The sequence below is a fragment of the Salmo salar genome, chromosome ssa06, assembly GCF_905237065.1.
Source record: "Salmo salar chromosome ssa06, Ssal_v3.1, whole genome shotgun sequence".
NCBI classification, from domain to species: domain Eukaryota; kingdom Metazoa; phylum Chordata; class Actinopteri; order Salmoniformes; family Salmonidae; genus Salmo; species Salmo salar.
Window position 1 is genome coordinate 76,529,516 of NC_059447.1, and position 24,387 is coordinate 76,553,902.

The 24,387-nt window shown below is 44.5% G+C and overlaps 1 protein-coding gene across 2 annotated transcripts in view; it reads right to left on the minus strand.

Annotated features, from left to right (window-relative positions):
- The window catches only part of LOC106608081 (MAM domain-containing glycosylphosphatidylinositol anchor protein 2), a 398,494-nt gene that overhangs the window by 90,292 nt on the left and 283,815 nt on the right, over positions 1–24,387 (minus strand). For both annotated transcript variants that reach the window (XM_014205777.2, XM_014205779.2), the window contains exon 10: positions 9,059–9,328. In XM_014205777.2, coding sequence (XP_014061252.2) covers positions 9,059–9,328 — 270 coding nt within the window. The remainder of the gene's footprint in view (positions 1–9,058; positions 9,329–24,387) is intronic.

The following is a 24,387-nucleotide window of genomic DNA, read 5'->3' on the forward strand; positions in this document are numbered from 1 at the left end:
CAGTGCGGGAGGTCTGCAGCCTCTACGTTAGAAGGACACACATGTCAAGAACAGAACTAAGCCAACCTCGGCGTGAGCTTTGGTGGCGAATGGTATGAACTTTGAGCTTATTCACTACAGAAGTGCTACTTCCTAGCCGTTGAGTTAGCAGCGGCCGCTGCTTACGTGGGCTAGGAAAGGACGGACGATGCATCCAGTCTAACAACCAGACAAAGATACCACCACGTCTCCAATTGACCACCATTGACATTCTTCCGGCCAGGAAGATCTGTTGGCCAACCCGGCCAGCATCTACGACCAATCTACCGAAGTGCAGCTCAGAGTAAATATTTATTGCATTTTCCTTTTCCAAATGGGCGGTAATTTAGAATGCATAAGATAATGTATTTACGATAGCATAGCTGCTGTTTCTCTGTTCCTAAATCTTCCCGCTCTTTCATTCAAGCCCAACCTCCTTTCCTTTGTGTAACCAGCCGTCATATCTGTTCCGTCTACCGGGACGTTTTCTGTATGACATCATTGTATTCTGTGTATTTGTAATTCTGTGTGATTAGTTAGGTATTTAGTAAATAAATAATTAAACCCAATTTTGTATTGCTGATTCAACTTGTTAGCCAGGGTTCGTGAAGATAGCCAAGAATTTACAACTTTCATTATGAGACTGAAAATAAGACAAGGGTTAATATTGACTGCTATCGATGTAAAATATTACAAAGTATTTTAAGAGTTTATTCGGAAGATAACAGCTCTATAAACGTTCTTCCGTGGTGCCCCGACTTTCTAGTTAATTACATTTACATGATTAGCTTAATCAGGTAATATTAATTACAGAGAAATCATTTTATAAGTTAGCATGTCATATCACTTAATCCGCCATAGCCAAAGACATGACATATATGTAAGTATATGGATGAGCGACTGCCGAGCGGCATAGGCAAGGTGCAATAGATGGTATAAAATACATGTGATATGAGTAATGGAAGACATGTTAACATTAATAAAGTGGCATAATTTAGAGTGCATTGTATAAAGTGACTTGTGATCCATTTATTAAAGTGGCCAGTGACTGGGTCTCAAGCCAAATTTTTTCAGCCTCCTGAGGTTGAAGAGGCACTGTTGTGTCCTTACAACACTGTCTGTGTGAGTTGACCATTTCAGTTTGTCTGTGATGTGTACGCCGAGGAACTTAAAACTTAACACCTTCTCCACTGCTGTCCCTTCGATGCTGTTTCCTGAAGTCCACGATCATCTCCTTTGTTTTGTTGATGTTGAGTGAGAGGTTGTTTTCCTGACACCACACTCCGAGCGCCCTCACCTCCTCCCTGTAGGCTGTCTTGTCGTTGATGGTAATCAAGCCCACTACTATTGTGTCGTCTGCAAACTTGATGATTGAGTTGGAGGCGTGCATAGCCATGCAGTCATGGGTGAACAGGGAGTACAGGAGGGGGCTGAGCACGCACCCTTGTGGGGCCCCATTGTTCAGGGTCAGAAAAGTGTAGATGTTTCCTACCTTCACCACCTGGGGGCGGCCCTTCAGAAAGTCCAGGACCCAATTGCACAGGGCGGGGTTGAGACCCAGGGCCTCCAGCTTGATGATGAGCTTGGAGGGTACTATGGTGTTGAATGCTGAGCTGTAGTCAATGAACAGCATTCTTACATAGGTATTCCTTTTGTCCAGATGGGATAGGGCAGTGTGCAGTCTGATGGCGATTGTGTCGTCTGTGGACCTGTTGCGGCGGTATGCAAACTGAAGTGGGTCTAGGGTGGCTGGTAAGGTGGAGGTGATATGATCCTTGACTAGTCTCTCAAAGCACTTCATGATGACATAAGTGAGTGCTACAGGCGGTAGTCATTTAGTTCAGTTATCTTTGCCTTCTTGGGTACAGGAACAATGGTAGCCATCTTGAAGCATGTGGGGACAACAGACTGGGATAGGGAGTGATTGAATATGTCTGTAAACACACCAGCCAGCTGGTCTGCGCATGCTTTGAGGACGCGGCTAGGGATTCCGTCTGGGCCAGCAGCCTTGCGAGGGTTAACACTTTAAAATGTTTTACTCACGTCAGCCACGGAGAATGAGAGGGGGGTGGGGCACAGTCCTTGTTAGCGGGCCGCAACGGTGGCACTGTATTATCCTCAAAGCGGGCAAATAAGGTGTTTAGTTTGTCTGGAAGCGTGACGTTGGTGTCTGCGACGTGGCTGGATTTATTTTTGTAGTCCGTGATTTCCTGTAGACCCTATCACATTCTGCTTGTTTGATTGCCTCACGGAGGGAATAGCTACACTGTTTATATTCAGACATATTTCCAGACCTCTTTACATGGTTAATTGTGGTGGATCGCGCTTTCAGTTTTGCGCGAATGCCGTCTTCCATCCATGGTTTCTGGTTAGGGTAGGTTTTAATAGTCACAGTGAATACAACATCACCAATGCACTTCTTTATAAACACACTCACCGAGTCAACGTATAGATGAATGTCGTTCTCTGAGGCTGACTAGAACATATTCCAGTCCGCGTGATCAAAACAATCTTGAAGCCTGGCTTCTGATTGGTCGGACCAGCGTTGAATGGTTCTCATCCCTGGTACATCCTGTTTGAGTTTCTGCCTATAAGACGGAAGGAGCAAGATGGCGTCGTGGTCGGATTTTCCGAAGGGAGGGCGGGGAGGGCTTTGTATACATCGTGGAAGTTAGAGTAGCAGTGGTCGAGGGTATTGCGTATGCCCGTAGCGCAATCAATATGCTGGAAGAATTTAGGTAGACCTGTTCTCAAATTTGCTTTGTTAAAATCCCCAGCTACAATAAATGTAGACTCAGGATGTATGGTTTCCAGTTCGCAATAGTCCAGTGAAGTTACTTGATGGCCGTCTTGGTGTCTGCTTTAGGGGGAATATACACAGATATGACTATAACTGACAAGAATTCTCTTGGTAGGTAAAATGGCCGGCACTTGATTGTAAGGAATTCTAGATCAGGTGAGCAGAAGGACTTGAGTATCTGTATGTTGTTATGATTACACAATGAGTCGTTAATCATAAAGCATACACCCCCGCCCTTTCTTTTCCCAGAGAGGTGTTTATCTCTGTCGGCGCGATGCATGGAGAAGCCCGGTGGCCGAACCAATTCCGACAACATATCCCGAGAGAGCCATGTTTCCATGAAACAGAGAATGTTACAATCTCTGATGTCTCTCTGGAAGGCAACCCATGCTCGAATTTCGTCTACCATGTTGTCAAGAGACTGGACATTGTCTAGTAGTATACTCGGGAGCGGTGTGCGATGTGCACGTCTATGGAGCCTGGCCAGGTCGCCGCTCCGTCTGCCCCTTCTGCGGCGTTGTTGTTTTGGATTGCCTACTGGAATTAGCTCCATCGTCCTGGGTGGTGGTCCGAACAGAGGATCTGCTTCTGGAAAGTCATATTCCTGGTCATAATGTTGGTAAGTTGACGTTGCTCTTATATTCCATTAGTTCTTCCCGGCTGTATGTAATAAGACTTAAGATTTCCTGGGGTAACAATCTAAGAAATAAAACATAAAAAAACAAAATACTGCATAGTTTCCTAAGAACCCCAAGCGAGGCGACCATCTCTGTCGGCACCATGCTGTCCAGCAGTGATATGGTAGTCTGTCTTTACCTTCCTCATATTAACATAGATGTGGGATGTGGATCCTTATGAACACAACGCTGCTCCAGTCACAAGTTGTATAGCAGCTAGACGTATGCTACTGACCATGCTAAATGAATAATCATTGGTGTTTATGAGTAAAACAAACTGGCATAAAATATGTTAATATACATTGAAACCAAAACAAAACGAAAATGTGAACAAAACTAAATGATGTGTAACCCAAACTCGAGCAAAGCGTCAAAAAACAAAAGCCTGCTTCGGAGTGAAATATCCAAGCGTTTGAAATGGTGGCAATAAATACACAATGACAGATTTGTTTTCCAGTGGCTTAACTGTACCCTAGACTCAGTTTGGAGAGTGGTTCAAAGAACACAGTTGTTCAAAGAAACACATACAAATCTGTTTCCCCTCATGAGGATCAAACTCTGCTTCCCAAACATCACAGTGCCTTTGTCCAACAAATTTGTCTAGACATAGAACATGACAATGTTCTAGTCTGGATTCTGAATGCCAAGGGAAATGTGCTCTATAGAGGAGGGATGTATTATTCATATTAACTGAGCTACGGTTACAATTTTACTATTGTTGTAATAACAGTTGGCTGGGTTTGGATTAAAGACATATTTAACTTAAAGCGGCAATCAGCAGTTGGAATAAGAATAAAGCGTCTCCCCCTGTTACGGTAAGACCTTGAGGGATGGGGCTGAAGAAATGTGCCACCTTTCAAATTCATAGACGTATGTATTCAAGGACTGACCATCCATGATATCAAAAATATAGTCGGAACCATGATTTGAGGCTATATATTGTTTGTTTACATTTACTTTGTTTACAAACACAGTTTGACAATCCTCTATTTTGGGTTCTGATGGGGTTTGACATTTCTAAGTTACAGTATATTGCTCAAGAATCATTGGGTTCATATCATTAATTTCAAAGTCCAAAAATTGATGTAACAACTGCAGATTGCCCCTGTAAATGTCACAATTTCTTACATATGATAATGGCACTATGCTGAGTATACAGATACTTATCGGGCTTTTAATCAAAAAGGATTACACGTCACGTGACTGTATATAACCTGTACATTATGCTCCTGTCCTTCAGGGCTGACAGACTCCTCTATAACAGATAGATGACACTATTCTTAAGCTCCCTGTTGGTTTCTAAAGCACATCATGTCAGTCATCATTGGCTATCCATCACTGTCACACTGCTAGTCTGAGCAGAGGGAATATGCTCTGCGTTTCCAGGTACACAGTGTACAGGTGCAGAATACTAGAGTATATGATATATGATGTGATAAAAAAGAAGAATACCCACACGCTGTTCGTATGCTTCCAGAATTTTAATGGAGAAAGAATTTGACTGCAGTGGTAGAAATCTCTGGGGGGCATCTGAACAGTGAGTGCAGGTATTCTCTTCTCTTGTAAGTATTTACAATATGCTCTGAGCGCTAATCCTGCAGAACTGTTTTACTCTATATTGATTTAAGATAGAATTCTTTATTATAGGTACAGGGAGTGCAGGCATTTGTTTCCACCCAATACTAACAAGCCTGATTCAACTGATCATTAAACCTTTAATTAACAGCATCAGATGTGTTTGTGTTGGGCTGTAACAAAATCCTTCACACTCTGACCAGGACCGAAGGACCCCAGGACCAGGATTGAAGAACACTATCCTATCCTGCCAATAAGGCTCAGTGGTGCAGATTAAACCCTTTGATGTTGAGGAGTATTTCTGTCTGTAATAAAGCCTTTTTGTGGGGAAAAACTCTGGACCTGGCCCCCCAGTGGGTGGCCTGGCTCCCAAATGGGTGGGCCTATGACTGTGCTCTTTCCCAGTCATGTGAAATCCATAGATTAGGGCCTAATGAATTCATTTAAATTGACTGATATGAACTGTAACTGTAATTTGTATGAACTGTAACTCAGTAAAATATTAGAAATTGTTGCATGAGTAATGTATGCCACCCTGAGATGAAGGGCCTGCAGGGATCATCCTGCCCTGTGGTGCCAGGTTCCTGCCAGAGCTCAGTGGTGCAGATTAAACCCTCTGAAGATGCTGCCTGCCACTCTGCTCTGGCAGGACTGAAGGGCCATCTCATCTCACTAAAGCCACTGCTACCACAGATGTCCAGCGCAGCCTGGCACACACATACTCACACACACACACTCACATACACACACACACATAACACATGCCCCCTGGCATGGCCTGGCTCCTGACCAGCAGTGTGATAAAGAGTGTGTGTGTTTGCCCCTGAGCATGGCCTGCTGTCCGGCTTTGGAGTGTATGCCCTGGCATGATGGCTGAGACCCTGGATTTAATCAACCCACCCTGGCTTTCAGCCAATGGCTTTGACTGATATATTTTTACTGAACAGAGACCTGATTGTCTCTTCCCTCCCTCCCTCCCTCCCTCCCTCCCTCCCTCCCTCCCTCCCTCCCTCCCTCCCTCCCTCCCTCCCTCCCTCCCTCCCTCCCTCCCATGCCAAAATGTAAGGATCCACATGAGTGGACTGGTCCTTGAAGAGTGAGTCTATGCCAGGGAATTAAGGCTGATCTTAGTGCAACAAACAACACAGAACCGAAACAAATTTAGTTTGAGGCAAATTGGTAAATCTTTGGATTATCTTCCCATGTGATTACTTTCTCCTCTACTGGCCTACTTGAGATCTAATACACTGATCCAGAGACTTGGCATTCAGACTGTTATGTCTGACTTGTCTTAAACAGGTCAGCTACTTAACACACTGTCTAACAGTAAACCCCAGCCGGTGGCGAGTCTGAGCAACATGCTATTAATCAGGACATTATGACATTATGTCTGGCCACAGCTGCAGACACGGACAGGGATCGGACTAGCCCCAGATGGTGGTAGGGATTAGGTGAGGCATGATACATTGGAAGAGCTCATGTTTTAGGATGGGAGGAGGAGGAGGGGGTAGTTAAGAAAGGGAGTATGGGGTGGCACAGGGTACATTTCTTTACCATTCGGCCATCAGATTTGCCACCAATGCTCCTTATAGGACAAATCACTGCACTCTATACTCCTCTGTAAACTGGTCATCTCTGTATACCTGTCGCAAGACCCACTGGTTGATTCTCATTTATAAAACCCTCTTAGGCCTCACTCCCCCCTATCGGAGATATCTACTGCAGCCCTCATCCTCCACATGCAACACCCGTTCTGCCAGTCACATTCTGTTAAAGGTCTCCAAAGCACACACATCCCTGGGTCGCTCCTCTTTTCAGTTCGCTGCTGTTAGGGACTGGAACGAGCTGCAACAAACACTCAAACTGGACAGTTTTATCTCAATCTCTTCATTCAAAGACTCAATCATGGACACTCTTACTGACAGTTGTGGCTGGTTTGTGTGATGTATTGTTGTCTCTACCTTCTTGCCCTTTGTGCCCAATAATGTTTGTACCATGTTTTGTGTTGCTACCATGTTGTTGTTATGTTGTGTTGCTACCATGCTCTGTTGCCATGTGTTGCTGCCTTGCTATGTTGTTGCCTTAGGTCTCTCTTTATGTGGTGTTGTCTCTCTTGTTGTGATGTGTGTTTTGTCCTATATTTGTATTTAATTTACTTATATTTTTAATCCCAGCCCCCATCCCCGCAGGAGGCCTTTTGGTAGGCCTTCATTGTAAATAAGAATTTGTTCTTAACTGACTTGCCTAGTTAAATAAAGGAAAAAAAAAAAAAACTTGCCTAGTTAAATGAAAAAGAACTAACTAATGGAGCTGCCTTAGCTTTGGCAGCAGCCACATCCAGATGGTAGGAATCTGGAGCAATGGGACGGAGGGAGGGCTGGAAGGAAGGAGAGAGGGATGGAAGAATGAAGGGAGAGAGGGATGGAGGGAAAGAGGGATGGAGGGAGGGAGAGAGAGGGAGGGAGGGTTGGAGGGGTGGATAGACTGAGGAGGGAGAGATAGAGGGAGCGACCTGGGGAGGGATAGATGGATCAAGGGAAGGAGGGATGAAGGGAGGGATGGATGGATAGAGAGGATGGATGGAGGGAGGGATGAAGGGAGGGATGGAAGTAGAGAACAAGGGAAGGAAGGAAGGAGGTGAGTGATAGAATGCGAGCCCCGCTGAGAAAAGCAAACGTCCGGAGATGATTATCTCCTCTCCTCCTCCACTCTACCTGGTCTTCAGGGGCTGGACTGATATATGACACAAAGACCACAGACACTACCAAACAGAGGGAGGCAGAGAGAGAGAGAGAGAGAGAGAGAGAGAGAGAGAGAGAGACGCAGGACCCAGGCGAAGGTTTCCATCTCCCAGACCTCCCATTAGGAATGGAGAGGTTGGGGACTGAAGAGTATTTGTCACTTTGATCCTCAGCCACTTAAGCCACTGTCCCCTGGCACTGTCTGTTTCACTCTCTCTCCTTTTCACAATCTGTCTTTCTCTCTTGCTATCTCCCTTTCTTTCTCTCTCCCGCCCTCTCTCTCATCGCGCTCTTTCTCTCTCTCTCTCTGCCACTCCAAACTAATCTGTCCCTGTCATAAAACACAAGCGCTCTGTGTGAGTGATGACACGGCCACTGACTGGTCCTCCTGCTATTTTCAGGCGCTCCACAACGAACACTGCAGCATGGCAATCTGACAATAAATAGCCAGAGGGGAATAACCATGCATTACCCAACAGATCTGTGTCCTGTCTGAAGGATCGGGTCCTTCCCGTATAGTTCGAGCTGTCATTAGCAATCTAGAGGCCTACGTCCCAAATTGCTCCCTATCCCCTATTTAGTGCACATTTTTTTTTACCAGGACCCATAGAAGAAGTGCACTATATAGGGAATAGGGTGCCAATTGGGACACAAACTAGGGGATGTGTAAAGGTAGGTGTTATGACTGACATTGATCTTATAGAAGACGTCTCTCGCATTCAAATTGGCAATCTGTATTATGCCCTGTCTCGCCCACTCCTTCTCAATCAATTACCTCATGACACACGTACTGTAGCTACCTAGCCGTCTGACAGGCAAGTTTCAATTTGCTGCAGACATCATTCACATCATTCAGCCATCAAGAATACATCACTGGGAAGTTTAATTACCGTGATGGAGATGGGAAAATCTCATCCTGCTTCAGAACTCTGTTACAGAGAGGACGCACAGCAGATGGGACACAAAATGGCTGCTCTGCTGCATGTCAATCCAAGTGGGTGGGTTTAATTAACACATTGTGAGGGTGAAGATGATGTGAGTTATACCTCATAAAATGTGAAGTGCTTTGAGACCTAGAGAAAGAGCCAATATAAATTCTGTTCAGTATAATTAGCATTCTTATACTGGACAAGTAAAGCCAGAATGAAGCGCTATAAACGACATCGAGTGATTTCAGCAACTGGGAACAGAAAGTATCAAATCAAAATGTATTTTAAAGCATTTTAAAAACATCAAGTGTTCCTTACCTGTTACCAAGAAGGTGCAGCGCCCGGCACCGGCCTCATTGATGATATCACAGGTGTACTCCCCCCAGCCCTCGCGGTTGAGGCTTTTGACGGTGTACTCCGTCTCATCGCTCTGGTCGAAGTGTCCAGCGTGTAGCAGGCGGTTCCCCAGCCGCCACTCGTAGCGCAGCACCCGGGAGGGGTGGGCACGCAGGACCCGGCAGTTTATGGCCACCGGCCGGCCCAGGCCCTGACGCATCTCCAATGAAACAGGCTCCACCGACGGAGGGTCTGGGCGGGGAGGGGGGGAGGAAGCAGTTAGACTAGGATAGAGTTAAGGTGACCCAGGAAGAAGCAGAGTCTCACAGAAAGAACAAGAGGGAGCGAAACAGAGCGAGATAAAGAGCAAGGTAGTCTTATAAAAAAAATATTTCACTGTGAGAGGGTCTTTGACGGGTTAAGGAGAAACACCGGGGTTGGAAGGTGCAGTACCATCTCTCATTTTATCTTCAAGACTCTTTGGGAGGGACACAGAGAGATGGATAGGAAGCGGAGACACTGGAGAAGCAGGGAGAAAACAACTCAGAGTTAGAACAGCGAACTGGAAGAGCCATAGAGAGGGGATGAAGTATCTAGTGTCATTTACTCAGCTCACTGTGGGACGCTATAGGAAGGAGATTGCTTAGAGGAAAGCTATTTCTTCACAAAGGAGTGCTCTACTCTCGTACTCTAAAGCACATTTCCAGACCCAATGATGGAGGGTCTGTGAGGGATAGAGGAAGAGATGCGAGAGAGAGAGAGAGAGAGAGAGAGAGAGAGAGAGAGAGAGAGAGAGAGAGGAAACAGGTAAAAGCGTGGACTTTGTTTTATTTCAGTCGAAAGCACAGTTCATGTCAATTAATGAGATTTTGTAGTTGACACAATTAGGGTATCAAAAAACACTTAGAAAACCAGCTGACGATATTTATAATACAGGAGAGTCGATCACTGAAGGATGAGAAACCAAGAATCAACACAAATGACAAAAGACTGATGAAATGAATACACATCGGTGGAAAATCAATTAATAAACCACTGTTTAAAACAAAATCAGTCATGCGTGATCTGAATCTGGTGATGGAGATCCAGGATGACAAACTGCATCTGAATAATCTCCAAAATTGAGAAATGAATATAAAATCATTAATAAGCTTTTTCTGAATGGGACAAGTTGCGTCCTTTTCACCAGACCAGACCTCTTCATGGGAATCATTCACCCAGACACGTCCATGCAAGGTCAGGGCCTGACTCAGCCCATATGGCCCTGTAGGTATAATCATCAGGAAAGGTGTGTGTGGGAGTGTCATGACTTTCGCCGAAGTCGGTCCCTCTCCTTGTTCGGGCAGTGTTCGGCGGTCGACGTCACCGACCTTCCAGCCATCGCTGATCCATTTTTTATTTTCCATTGGTTTTGTCTTGTCTTCCATCACACCTGGTTCCAATCCCATCAATTACATGTTGTGTATTTAACCCTCTGTTTCCCCTCATGTCCTTGTCGGTGATTGTTTGTTGTATGTATTGGTGCAAGTTATGTTCTGGTGTGCGACGGGTTTTGCACCCTTTTATTTTATTTTGTATATTTTGGTTTTCTGAGTTTTTGTATATTCATTAAACTGCTCTGTTTATACCAAGTTCACTATCCTGCGCCTGACTTCCCTGCCACCAGCACGCACCCATGACAGGGAGGGAGGTGTGTGTCTATATATGTATATGTGTGTGTGTGTGAGAGAGAGTGTGTTTGTGCATGTAAATATATTCATTTGTGTGGGAGGTGTTGTTAGCAATCATGAGTGAGGTTATGACTAACTATCTCTCCTAAGGATGCTCTCACTTGACAATCTTCACAATCTCTATACAGATGTTTGACAGGAGTCACAGTGGGGGTTTAAAACAACACCAACACAGAGAGAGAGAGAGAGGAGAGAAGAAGATAATTACATACAAGAGGCTTAATAGGCCAGAATTAGCATATGCCTCAGTGTGTGTGTGTGTAGCATGTGCACTGGGCCAGAGTTAAGAGGAAGGGAGAGCTGAAACAGCAACATGACCAATGAAGATGCTAATCCAAAGGCCATTTTATTTGCGTGCCCCCAAGTCCTGGGCCCAGATTCACAAAACACTTCTTACGCAAAAACTTAAGAAGCTTCTTGAGAAAAAAATAAGAAGTTCATAAGAGAGTTCATAAGTGCAATTCCTAAAAAATATCTTAAGATTTAATGATCTTTGCTTAACTGTCTTCTTAAATCGTAACAATGGCACAGAAGAAGAAGGCTGACGTTTTACGTGTCCCCAACTGAATGTATTTTTTTGTTCGTTTATTTGCATTGTTTTGAAAATGATTTTGTACATAATGTTGCCGCTACCGTCTCTTATGACTGAAAATAATTTCAGGACATCAGGACTCCAGTTACTCAACATGGACTGGCAGAATCCTTCTTTTCTTTTAACGAGTCTGACGAGCCCGATGCAAATTATATACTGCTTTTCGAGAACAGGCCCAGATCCCCGTGATTTGCGTGAAGAGAAGGCGGAGAAAAAGGGGCCAGAGGGCAGCTTGCCTTCTGAGAATTCGTAGGCGATCGAATAAACCCCCACTTCCTTCCATTCAGTCTTTGGAGAATAAAATCGATGACCTAGCGAGAAGATTAAACTACCAACTAGACATTCAAAACTGTAATATCTTATGCTTCACGGAGTCGTGGCTGAACGACGACACTATCAACATACAGCTGGCTGGTTATACGCTGTACCGGCAGGATAGAACAGTTGCATCTGGTGAGACAAGGGGCGGCGGACGTTGTATTTTTGTAAATAAAATCTAGTGCACGATATCTAAGGAAGTGTAGAGTTATTGCTCGCCTGAGGTAGAGTATCTCATGATAAGCTGTAGACCACACTATCTACCTAGAGAGTTTTCATCTGTATTTTTTGTAGCTGTTTACATAACACAACAGACTGAGACTGGCACTAAGACAGCATTGAATGAGCTGTATTCTGCCATAAGCAAACAAGAAAACGCTTACCCACAGGCGGCGCACAAAGTAGCAGGGAATGCAGGGAAACTTAAATTCATTGTACAAAATTTCTATCAGCATGTAAAATGTGCAACCAGAGGGAAAAAACTCTGAAACACCTTTACTCGACACACAGAGACGCATACAAAGCTCTTCCTCACCCTCCATTTGGCAAATCTGACCATAATTCTATCCTCCAGATTCCTGCTTACAAGAACAAATTAAAGCAGGAAGCACCAGTGACTAGATCAATAAAAAAGTGGTCAGAAAAGCAGATGCTAAGCTACAGGACTGTTTTGCTAGCACAGACTGGAATATGTTCAGGGATTCCTCCGATGATGTCGTCCCCATAGTGACCGTACGTACATACCCCAACCAGAAGCCATGGATTACAGGCAACAGATGCACTGAGCTAAAGGCTAGATCTGCTGCTATCAAGAGCAGGACTCTAGCCCTGCAGCTTATAGGAAATCCTGCTATGCCCTCCAATAAACCATCAAACAGGCAAAGCGTCAATGCAGGACTAAGATCAAATCGTACTACACCGGCTCTGACGCTAGACAGATGTGGCAGGGCTTGCAAACCATTACAGACTACAAAGGGAAGAACAGCCGAGAGCTGCCCAGTGACATGAGCCTACCAGATGAGCTAAACTACTTCTATGATCGCTTTGAGTCAAATAACACTGAAACATGTATGAGAGCATCAGTTGTTCTGGAAGACTGTGTGATCACTCTCTCCACAGCCGTAGTGAGTAAGACCTTTACACAGGCCAACATTCACAAGGCCACAGGGCCAGACGGATTACCAGGACGTGTACTGTGAGCATGCAATGACTAACTGGCAAGTGTCTTCACTGACATTTTCAACCTCTCCCTGTCCGAAGTCTGTAATACCAACATATTTTAAGCAGACCACCATAGTGCCTGTGCCCAAGAACACTAAGGTAACCTGCCTAAATGACTACCGACCCGTAGCACTCACGTCTCTAGCCATGAAGTGCTTTGAAAGGCTGGCAACACCATTATCCCAGAAACTCTAGACCCACTCCAATTTGCAAACCGCTCCAACAGATCCACAGATGATGCAATCTCTAATGCACTCCAAACTGCCCTTTCCCACCTGGACAAAAATAACACCTATGTGAGAATGCTATTCATTGACTACAGCCCAGCGTTCAACACCATAGTGCCCTCAAAGCTCATCAATAAGCTAAGGACCCTGGGACTAAACACCTCCCTCTGCAACTGGATCCTGGACTTCCTGACGGGCTGCCCCCCAGGTGATAAGGGTAGCTAACAACACATCCGCCACGCTGATCCTCAACACAGGGGCCCCTCAGTGGTGTGTGCTCAGTCCCCTCCTGTACTCCCTGTTCACTCATGACTGCACAGCCAGGCACGACTCCATCACCATCATTAAGTTGCCGATGACACAACAGTGGTAGGCCTGATCACCGACAACGACGAGACAGACTAAAGGGAGGAGGTCAGAGACCTGGCCGTGTGGTGCCAGGACAACAACCTCTACCTCAACATGATCAAGACATAGGAGATGATGGTGGAATACAGGAAAAAAGAGGACCAAGCACGCCCCCATTCTCATCAACGGGGCTGTAGTGGAGAAGGTTGAGAGCTTCAAGTTCCTTGGTGTCCAGGTCACCAACAAACTAACATGTTCGAAGCGCACCAAGACAGTCATGACGAGGGTACGACAAAACCTATTCCCCCTCAGGAGACTGAAAAGATTCGGCATGGGTCCTCAGATCCTTAAAAGGTTCTACAGCTGCACCATTGAGAGCATCCTGACGGGTTGCATCACTGCCTGGTATGGCAACTGCTTGGCCTCCGACCGCAAGGTACTACAGAGGGTAGTGCGAACGGACCAGTACATCACTGGGGCCAAGCTTCCTGCCATCCAGAACCTCTATACCAGGTGGTGTCAGAGGAAGGCTCTAAAAATTGTCAAAGACTCCAGCCACCCTAGTTATAGATTGTTCTCTCTGCTACCACATGGCAAACAGTACCGGAGCGCCAAGTGTAGTTCCAAGAGGCTTCTAACCAGCTTCTACCCCCAAGCCCTAAGACTCCTGAACATCTAATCAAATGGCTACCCAGACCATTTGCATTGAACCCCATCCCCCCCCCTCCCTCTTTTACGCTGCTGCTCCTCTCTGTTATCATCTATGCATAGTCACTTTAATAACTCTACTGTCATGGACATATTATCTCAACTAACCAGTGCCTCCGCACATTGAATCTGTACCGGTACCCCCCCCCCTGTATATAGTCACGCTATGGTTATTTTACTGCTGCTCTTTAATTGCTTGTCACTTTTTTTCTTATTCTTATCCATATTTTTTTTTAACTGCATTGTTGGTTAGGGGCTCGTAAGTAAGTATTTCATTGTAAGGTCTACACCTGTTGTATTCGGCGCACGTGACTAATGCAATTTGATTTGAAGTCCATAGTTAAGGGAAAAATAGCAGTTAAGAAGAAATTTCTTCTTAAGAAGGTTTTGTGAATCTGGGCCCTGTCCTCAGCCTCTCATCACCAGGGTTTTAATGAATGACTTACTGTATATGAGAAATTAAACAAATCACCAGAATGAGTTAGACTCGCTGCCTGCTAAGTATGAATGTGAACAGAATAACCTCACAGAGGATTATATGAATGAAAAATTTATTTAAAAAATCATGTTTAAGGGGAAAACATTAGAGAATATTTTAATGTGGTTTTATGATGTAAAAGAGTTGAGCAGAATCTGTAGTCTGGTGTTACGTGTGTGTGTGTGTGTGTGTGTGTGTGTGTGTGTGTGTGTGTGTGTGTGTGTGTGTGTGTGTGTGTGTGTGTGTGTGTGCGTACGTGTGTATGTTTGTGTGTGTTCTCTCCGACAGACAGCTAATCATCTCAGCTCAAATGAAAACAGCAAACTGCTCCTCCCTCAAACGAAGCAGGCATGTGCTTTTACAAAACACGGAACAACTAACACAGTCTTAAAGGATTGAGTCTGAACTGGATCTCCACTTATTACATTCAAATTGTAGTCTTGTGTACAATGGCTGCAAATCAGGCCATATGCTCCACAGCTTCCTGAGTAGCACTACACCAAATTGCGCTAAGTGCTGTTCTATTTTGCTCAGGAAGACAAATGAATTGGAAGCCATGGCAAATAGAATGAAAACAGTAAGGGTTTCTCCATACGTAAGGGAACATCTTTTAAACATGGGCTCTACGCCCTCATCCCTACAGTAGTTCTCCAGTGGAACAGCTGCGTGACGAGGTTGAAGCGGTATAGAGGATCTCTGATATCCCCTGAGTGGGAGCATGCTACTACTACTACTGCTGCCTCTGCTGCTGCAGTTTGTTGTGTGCTGTATGTAGCAGTAAGGGCAGGCGCTGGTTTGCTGTAATGTTGCAGGTTTGGTGGAGAGAGTGTGTGTTTGTTTGGTGTGAATGTGTGTGTGTTTGTTGTGTGTGTGTGTGTGTGTGTGTGTGTGTGTGTGTGTGTGTGTGTGTGTGTCGTAGGTTTGGGGAAAGTGTGTGTATGTGTGTGGAGCTCAGGAGTGATCCATCATCAATGTGTGTGATAGTTATGTGTGTGTGTATGATTACAACAGTAAGGAGCACAGAGGGCCTCTCCCCAGGCTCAGACACACTCAGATCTGGGAAGGAAGGGGACACAGAGCTGCAAATACAACAGTAGCTTAATTTACCTACTCTACCATACAGGTGATTCTAAAGGACTGACAGACTCCGCATAGCTGCTGTCTGAGACCACGTGTGTGTGTGTGTGTGTGTGTGTGTGTGTGTGTGTGTGTGTGTGTGTGTGTGTGTGTGTGTGTGTGTGTGTGTGTGTGTGTGTGTGTGTGTGTGTGTGTGTGTGTGTGTGTGTGTGTATCCATGTTGTCAGGGACACTGAATGTCACAGGTTCAGGGAAAAGCTTGTCATTCATATGTCATTTCCCTCGACTCAGACTTCTGATACATCCATCAGGGAGCCGCATAAATAAAGTAGACGCAAACACACTGCTGGAGACCACTTTGGTGTTTGTGTGTGTGTGTGTGTGTGTGCTTATCCATGTGGTATGGTGTTAGGCAGACTCCATTCCCTTTGTGTAGTAGGGTTCAAGGTTCACCAGTTCTTCCCATGTGGCACAGACAACAGCCTATTCTTGTCTCTCTCTCACTCTCTCTATCTTGCTCTTTCTCCTTCCCTTCCTCTCATTTCTCTGCCTCTCCATCTCCCTGTCTGCTCTCCCCCCTCTCTCCCTCTCACTCTGTCCTTCTCTCTTTGTTTTCACCACACCACAACCACCTTGGTACAACACAGATTTATAATGTCTATTCCTCACAGTTCGAAGCCAACGAGCCATACAGTTCCATACAGTTCCATACCGCACCATACAGATCTGTCACATGTTTCTTGCTGCATTGACTTATGCACAGCCTGCAGGGAAACATACACACACGCAACACACAGAAATATAGGCCTTTTATGTAAAGAGAACCATTCTTATTGGTGCAACCTTTGGAAATCCAATGTGTTTTGATATTGAGTTCTGATACAGAACCTAACAGTCATTAACTAGTCAAACTGATGGAATATTTAACGATGAATTAACTATTCATAATGAGTCTCTATGCGTTGTTGAATAATGCAGAGATCCACTGCTGCTTTGCTTGAACACACCCCTCTTCACTGCTTCTATTAAGGCCAGAGAAAACTAAAACAATGCACTTCCAACAGCAAGATCTGCGTCAACATAATGTTATTCAACTTTTAGATAGTCATGAAGTATACAATTAACGTTAATCAATGTGGTAGTCGTTGGTATGCGTGGTGGGTTTCACCAAATCACTTATAGATTTACCAACGCCATCAACTTGCTCGTAAATGACTCTATCCAAGATTCCGGTTTACAACCAACACATTCACTGGCCTTTGCTGTTGCGGCAATGCAGCTGATCAATTCATCATTGTTCTATAAAAACTGGTTATTAAAATATTAGTAAGCATAGTCAGAGAAAAATGTTAATGTTAGAGTGTAGCCCCTGCGGGCTGTCGTTCTCGCCTTTGTGGTTGCAGAAAGGAAAATTCATTAAAAACAATAATCGTATAATTCCGTCAATTTTTTGCTCTTTTTTTTTCCCCGGCAACAGTCTCTTTATCCTCATCTGGGTGTCGTTTGATGTATGTCAGTTAGAGCCGCTGCTACGCTCGGGGTGAGAATCACACAAAAGGCACAAAAGGCGGGCATAACGTGGTGTGGAGGAGAGGAACACGACAGACAGCAGAACAGGGACCTGGGTAATATAAGTATGGGACACTGCTCAGGGGCTGAGAGGAGAGGAGAGGAGAGGAGAGGAGAGGAGAGGAGAGGAGAGGAGAGGAGAGGAGAGGAGAGGAGAGGAGAGGAGAGGAGAGGAGAGAGAGAGAGAGAGAGAGAGAGAGAGAGAGAGAGACAGAGAGAGAGGGGAGAGAGAGAGAAATGGAGGCAGGGAGGGAGAGAGAGAGAGGACTCATTTGTTCTAATCCCGACAGACAACCGCCACGGTCCAGCCAGGATAGATATCTATCCATCTCTACTCCTTCCTCTCTATCCCTCTCTCCCTCCCTCTATTCTCTCCTCTATTCTCTCCTCACAGTCGCAGGGCTTCACATAATCTCACGAGTTTTAATAAGAACATTAGAGTTTCACAGCTGGAGATATGATTTGGGCCTTTGCTTTGCGTTTCCACAGTATCCTCCCCTTCTGGCTCGACCAGTGCGAGCCGGGCAGTGAACAGATGCAGGTTTTTACATATCAAAGCTGTCGACTGGGCCCCACTCGGCTCCTTCCATCACGCCTCTAATGCTCTTTGCTTCAGAGGACTGTACCTCGGCCCTTGATCGAGTTACTAAACGCGGCGGCTTTGCTCCTGCTCCCTCTCTTACTCGTTCACGCTGCGATCTGGAGACGCAGGCGAGAAAAACGCCTCAGAGGGATTGGCTCGCGCTCACACGGCGGGAGACAGGCCAAGAGAAAGAGAGAGAGAGAGAGAGAGAGAGAGAGAGAGAGAGAGAGAGAGAGAGAGAGAGAGAGAGAGAGAGAGACCTATACTCATCTCTACTGTAGGCTACTTTATCACTGACCTCAACCCAGAGTCTCTCAGAGCGTTCACAGTGTGCCCATTGACACTCCTATCAGACAACAGCAAAATCACAGTCTACTTGAACAAGAAATCACAGTCATGAGGGATCAAAGCCAAAGTTACTGAGTAATATTAAGAAATGCTATACATGGAAGGAATGTACTGTGGAAATCTACCAAAGAACAATTAGGCAACAACAAATTAAATCCCTTCTAGACAACTTCATGGACAAAACATTTCACTGTAATCGTGAAGGTGTAAATTTGGCAGTAGAAAATGTTAACAGTATATTTTATCTCTCAAATTCCCTATCTAATCTAAAAATGTCAAACAGAAAACCAAAGAAAATGAACAACAATGACAAATGTTTTGATGAAGAATGCAAAAACCTAAGAAAGAAATTCACCTTTCCAGAAAGAAGTCTCTGACTGTTGCCGCTTGCTATAGACCTCCCTCTGCCCCCAGCTGTGCCCTCGATACCATATGTGAATTGATTGCCCCCCATCTATCTTCTGAGCTCGTGCTACTAGGTGACCGAAACTGGGACATGCTTAACACCCCGGCCATCCTACAATCTAAGCTTGATGCCCTCAATCTCACACAAATTATCAATGAACCTACCAGGTACAACCCCAAATCCGTAAACAAGGGCACCCTCATAGATATCATCCTAAATAACTCGCCCTCCAAATACACCTCTGCTGTTTTCAATCAAGATCTCAGCGATCACTGCCTCATTGCCTGCATCCGTAATGGGTGCAACCAAACGACCACCCCTCATCACTGTCAAACGCTCCCTAAAACACTTCTGCGAGCAAGCCTTTCTAATCGACCTGGCCGAGGTATCCTGGAATGACATTGACCTCATCCCGTCAGTAGATGATTTAAAAGTGCCTTCCTCACCATCTTAAATAAGCATGCCCCACTCAAAAATGTTGAACTAGGAATAGATATAGTCCTTGGTTCACTCCAGACCTGTCTGCCCTTGACCAGCACAAAAACATCCTGTGGCGTTCTGCATTAGTATCGAATAACCCCCGTGATAAGCAACTTTTCAGGGAAGTTAGGAACAAATATACACAGGCAGTTAGAAATGCTAAGGCTAGCTTTTTCAAACATAAATTTGCATCCTGTAGTGCTAACTCAAAAAGGTTCTGGGACACTGTAAAGTCCATGGAGAATAAGAGCACCTCCTCCCGGCTGCCCACAGCTCTGAGGCTAGGAAACACTGTTACCACCGATAAATCCACTATAATTGAGAATTTCAATAAGCATTTCTCTACGGCTGGCCATGCTTTCCACCTGGCTACCCCTACCCCGGTCAACTGCCCGTCACCCTCCATAGCAACCCGCCAATGCCCCCACCATTTCTCCTTCACCCAAACCCAGATAGCTGATGTTCTGAAAGAGCTGCAACATCTGGACCCATACAAATCAGCCGGGCTAGACAATCTGGACCCTCTCTTTCTAAAATTATCTGCCGAAATTGTTGCAACCCCATTACTAGCCTGTTCAACCTCTTTCGTATCCCAAAGATTGGAAAGCTGCCACGGTCATCCCCCTCTTCAAAGGGGATGACACTCTAGACCCAAACTGCTACAGACCTATATCTATCCTGCCCTGTCTTTCTAAGGTCTTCGAAAGCCAAGTTAACAAACAGATTACCGACCATTTTGAATCCCACCGTACCTTCTCCGCTATGCAATCTGGTTTCAGAGCTGGTCATGGGTGCACCTCAGCCACACTCGAGGTCCTAAACGACATCATAACCGTCATCGATAAGAGACATTACTGTGCAGCCGTATTCATCGACCTTGCCAAGGCTTTTGACTCTGTCAATCACCACATTCTTATTGGCAGACTCGACAGCCTTGGTTTCTCAAATGATTGCCTCGCCTGGTTTACCAACTACTTCTCTGATAGAGTTCAGTGCGTCAAATCGGAGGGCCTGTTGTCCGGACCTCTGGCAGTCTCTACGAGTGTGCCACAGGGTTCAATTCTCGGGCCGACTCTCTTCTCTCTATACATCAATGATGTTGCTCTTGCTGCTGGTGATTCTCTGATCCACCTCTACGCAGACGACACCATTCTGTATACTTCTGGCCCCTCTTTGGACACTGTGTTAACTAACCTCCAGACGAGCTTCAATGCCATACAACTCTCCTTCCGTGGCCTCCAACTGCTCTTAAATACAAGTAAAACAAAATGCATGCCATTCAATCGATCACTGCCCGCACCTGCTCGCCCGTCCAGCATCACTACTCTGGACGGCTCTGACTTAGAATACATGGACAACTACAAATACCTGGGTGTCTGGTTAGACTGTAAACTCTCCTTCCAGACACACATTAAGCATCTCCAATCCAAAACTAAATCTAGAATTGGCTTCCTATATCGCAACAAAGCTTCCTTCACTCATGCTGCCAAACATACCCTCGTAAAACTGACCATCCTACCGATCCTCGACTTCGGTGATGTCATCTATAAAATAGTCTCCAATACTCTACTCAACAAACTGGATGCAGTCTATCACAGTGCCATCCGTTTTGTCACCAAAGCCCCATACATTACCCACCATTGCGACCTGTACGCTCTCGTTGGTTGGCCCTCGCTTCATACTCGTCGCCAAACCCACTGGCTACAGGTTATCTACAAGTCTCTGCTAGGTAAAGCCCCGCCTTATCTCAGCTCACTGGTCACCATAGCAGCACCCACTCGTAGCACGCGCTCCAGCAGGTATATCTCACTGGTCACCCCCAATGCCAATTCCTCCTTTGGTCGTCTTTCCTTCCAGATCTCTGCTGTCAATGACTGGAACGAACTGCAAAAATCTCTGAAGCTGGATACTCATTTCTCCCTCACTAGCTTTAAGCACCAGCTGTCAGAGCAGCTCACAGATCACTGCACCTGTACATAGCCCATCTGTAAACAACCCATCTATCTACATACCTCATCCCCATATTGTATTTATTTATTTATCTTGCTCTTTTACACCCCAGTATCTCTACTTGCACATTCATCTTCTGCACATCTTCCATTCCAGTGTTTAATTGCTATATTGTAATTACTTCACCACCATGGCCTATTTATTGACTTAACTTACCTCATTTGCACTCACTGTATATAGACTTTTTGTTTTCTTTTGTTCTACTGTATTATTGACTGTATGTTTTGTTTATTCCATGTGTAACTCTGTGTTGTTGTATGTGTCGAATTGCTATGCTTTATCTTGGCCAGGTCACAGTTGCAAATGAGAACTTGTTCTCAACTAGCCTACCTGGTTAAATAAAGGTGAAATGAATTTAAAAAAAATAGTAAATTGAGAAACCGGTCAACCCAAATCACTAAAACAATACAGAAATACACTACGGAAAAAAAGGAACACAACACGTCACGTCAGAAATCAGCTCAATGTAATTGAAGAATCCATTGACTCTAACCACTTCTGGAAAAATTGGAAAACACTAAACAAACAACAACATAAAGAATGACCTATCCAAAATGGTTTTGTGACATTATATGCTAGCTTGAAAAATGGGTGTCTGATTATTTCTGGCTGGGTACTCTGCTGACATAATCTAATGTTTTGCTTTCGTTGTAAAGCCTTTTTGAAATTGGACAGTGTGGTTAGATTAACGAGAGTCTTGTCTTTAAAATGGTGTAAAATAGTCATATGTTTGAGAAATTGAAGTAATAGCATTTCTAAGGTATTTGAATAACGCGCCACAGGATTCCACTGGCTGTTACGTAGGTGGGATGATTTCGTCCCGCCGACCCTAGAGAGGTTAACAGCAAACTCATACATTTCCTGAGTGAAAACAAAGTACTGAGCAAATGTCAAATTGGCTTTTTACAAAATTATCATACGACAGACCATGTATTCACCCTGCACATCCTAATTGACAAACAAACAAACCAAAACAAAGGCAAAGTCTTATCATGCTTTGTTGATTTCAAAAAAGCCTTTGACTCAATTTGGCATGAGGGTCTGCTATACCAATTGATGGAAAGTGGTGTTGGGGGAAAAACAAACAACATTATAAAATCCATGTACACAAACAACAAGTGTGCGGTTAAAATAGGCAAAAAACACACACATTTCTTCCCACAAGGCTGGGGGGGTGAGACAGGGATGCAGCTTAAGCCCCACCCTCTTCAACATATATATCATCGAGGGCACTAGAAAAGTCTGCAGCACCCGGCCTCACCCTACTAGAATCTGAAGTTAAATGTCTACTGTTTGCTGATGATCTGGTGCTTCTGTTACCAACCAAGGAGGGCCTACAGCAGCACCTAGATCTTCTGCCCAGATTCTGCCAGACCTGTGCCCTGACAGTACATTTCAGTAAGACCAAAATAATGGTGTTCCAAAAAAGGTCCAGTCGCCAGGACCACAAATACAAATTCCATGTAGACACGGTTGCCTTAGAGCACACAAAAAACTACACATACCTCGGCCTAAACATCAGCACCACAGGTAACTTCCACAAAGCTGTCAACGATATGAGAGACAAGGCAAGAAGGGCATTTTATGCCATCAAAAGAAACATAACATTTGACATACCAATTAGGATCTGGCTAAAAATACTTTTATGCAGAATTCTGCAAATATATCCTCCTTGTACAATGTAAAACACCAAATAATGCATGCAGAGCAGAATTAGACCGATACCCGCTAATTATCAAAATCCAGAAAGGAGCCGTTAAATTCTACCACCACCTAAAAGGAAGCGATTCCCAAACCTTCCATAACAAAGCCATCACCTACAGAGAGATGAACCTGGAGAAGACTCCCCTAAGCAAGCTGGTCCTGGGGCTCTGTTCACAAACACAAACAGACCCACAGAGCCCCAGGACAGCAACACAATTAGACCCAACTGAATCATGAGAAAACAAAAAGATAAATACTTGACACATTGGAAAGAATTAAAAAATAAACAGAGCAAACTAGAATGCTATTTGGCCCTAAACAGAGAGTACACAGTGGCAGAATACCTGACCACTGTGAATGAACCAAACTTAAGGAAAGCTTTGACTCAGACTCAGTGAGCATAGCCTTGCTATTGAGAAAGGTCACCACAAAATGAGATGGAAACTGAGCTGCACTTCCTAACCTGCCAAATGTATGACCATATTAGAGACACATATTTCCTCCAGATTACACAGATCCACAAAGAATTCTAAAACAAACCCGATTTTGATAAACTCCCATATCTACTGGGTGAAATATCACAGTGTGCCATCCCAGCAGCAATATTTGTGACCTGTTGCCACAAGAAAAGGCCAACCAGTGAAGAACAAACACCATTGTAAATACAACCCATATTTATGTTTATTTATTTTCCCTTTTGTACTTTAACCATTTGCACATCGTTACAACACTGTATATATATATATATATATATATATAATATTACATTTGTAATGTCTTTATTATTTTGGAACTTCTGTGAGTGTAACATTTACTGTTCATTTTTACTGTTTATTTCACTTTTGTATATTATCTACTTTACTTGGTTTGGCAATGTTACCATATGTTTCCCATACCAATAAAGCCCATTGAATTGAATTGAATTGAATTGAGAGAGAGAGAGAAAGAGAGAAATGGGGAGTGGGAGATGGGGAAGAAGAGTGGGAAGAGAGAGAGAGAGGGTCTGTAGAGCAGAGGTAAGGGGCCTGCATGGGAACTGAATATAGAACAGGAACACTGCTACAATCTAGCTGAATACAATGCATACTACTTACAGTATACAACATTGACCCCTTCCTCCCCCTTCTTCCAAAATAAACAGTCACTTCTAATGGCTACTGTTGTTCAAGGCTTTTTATAGGGTTCAGTATCAACCTTTTGATGCCAGCTATGAAGTACTCTGTAACTGTAAAAAGGCCATGAAAATACACAGTAACATGATGATTGATTAACCAATACTTAACCGCTGACTGGCTTCATTCAAACCCACTGGCTCACTGGTCGTCTCTCCTTCCAGTTCTCTGCTGCCGATGACTGGAACGAACTACAAAAATCTCTGAAACTGGAAACACTTATCTCCCTCACTAGCTTTAAGCACCAGCTGTCAGAGCAGCTCACAGATCACTGCACCTGTACATAGCCCATCTATAACTTAGCCCAAACAACTACCTCTTCCCCTACTGTATTTATTTA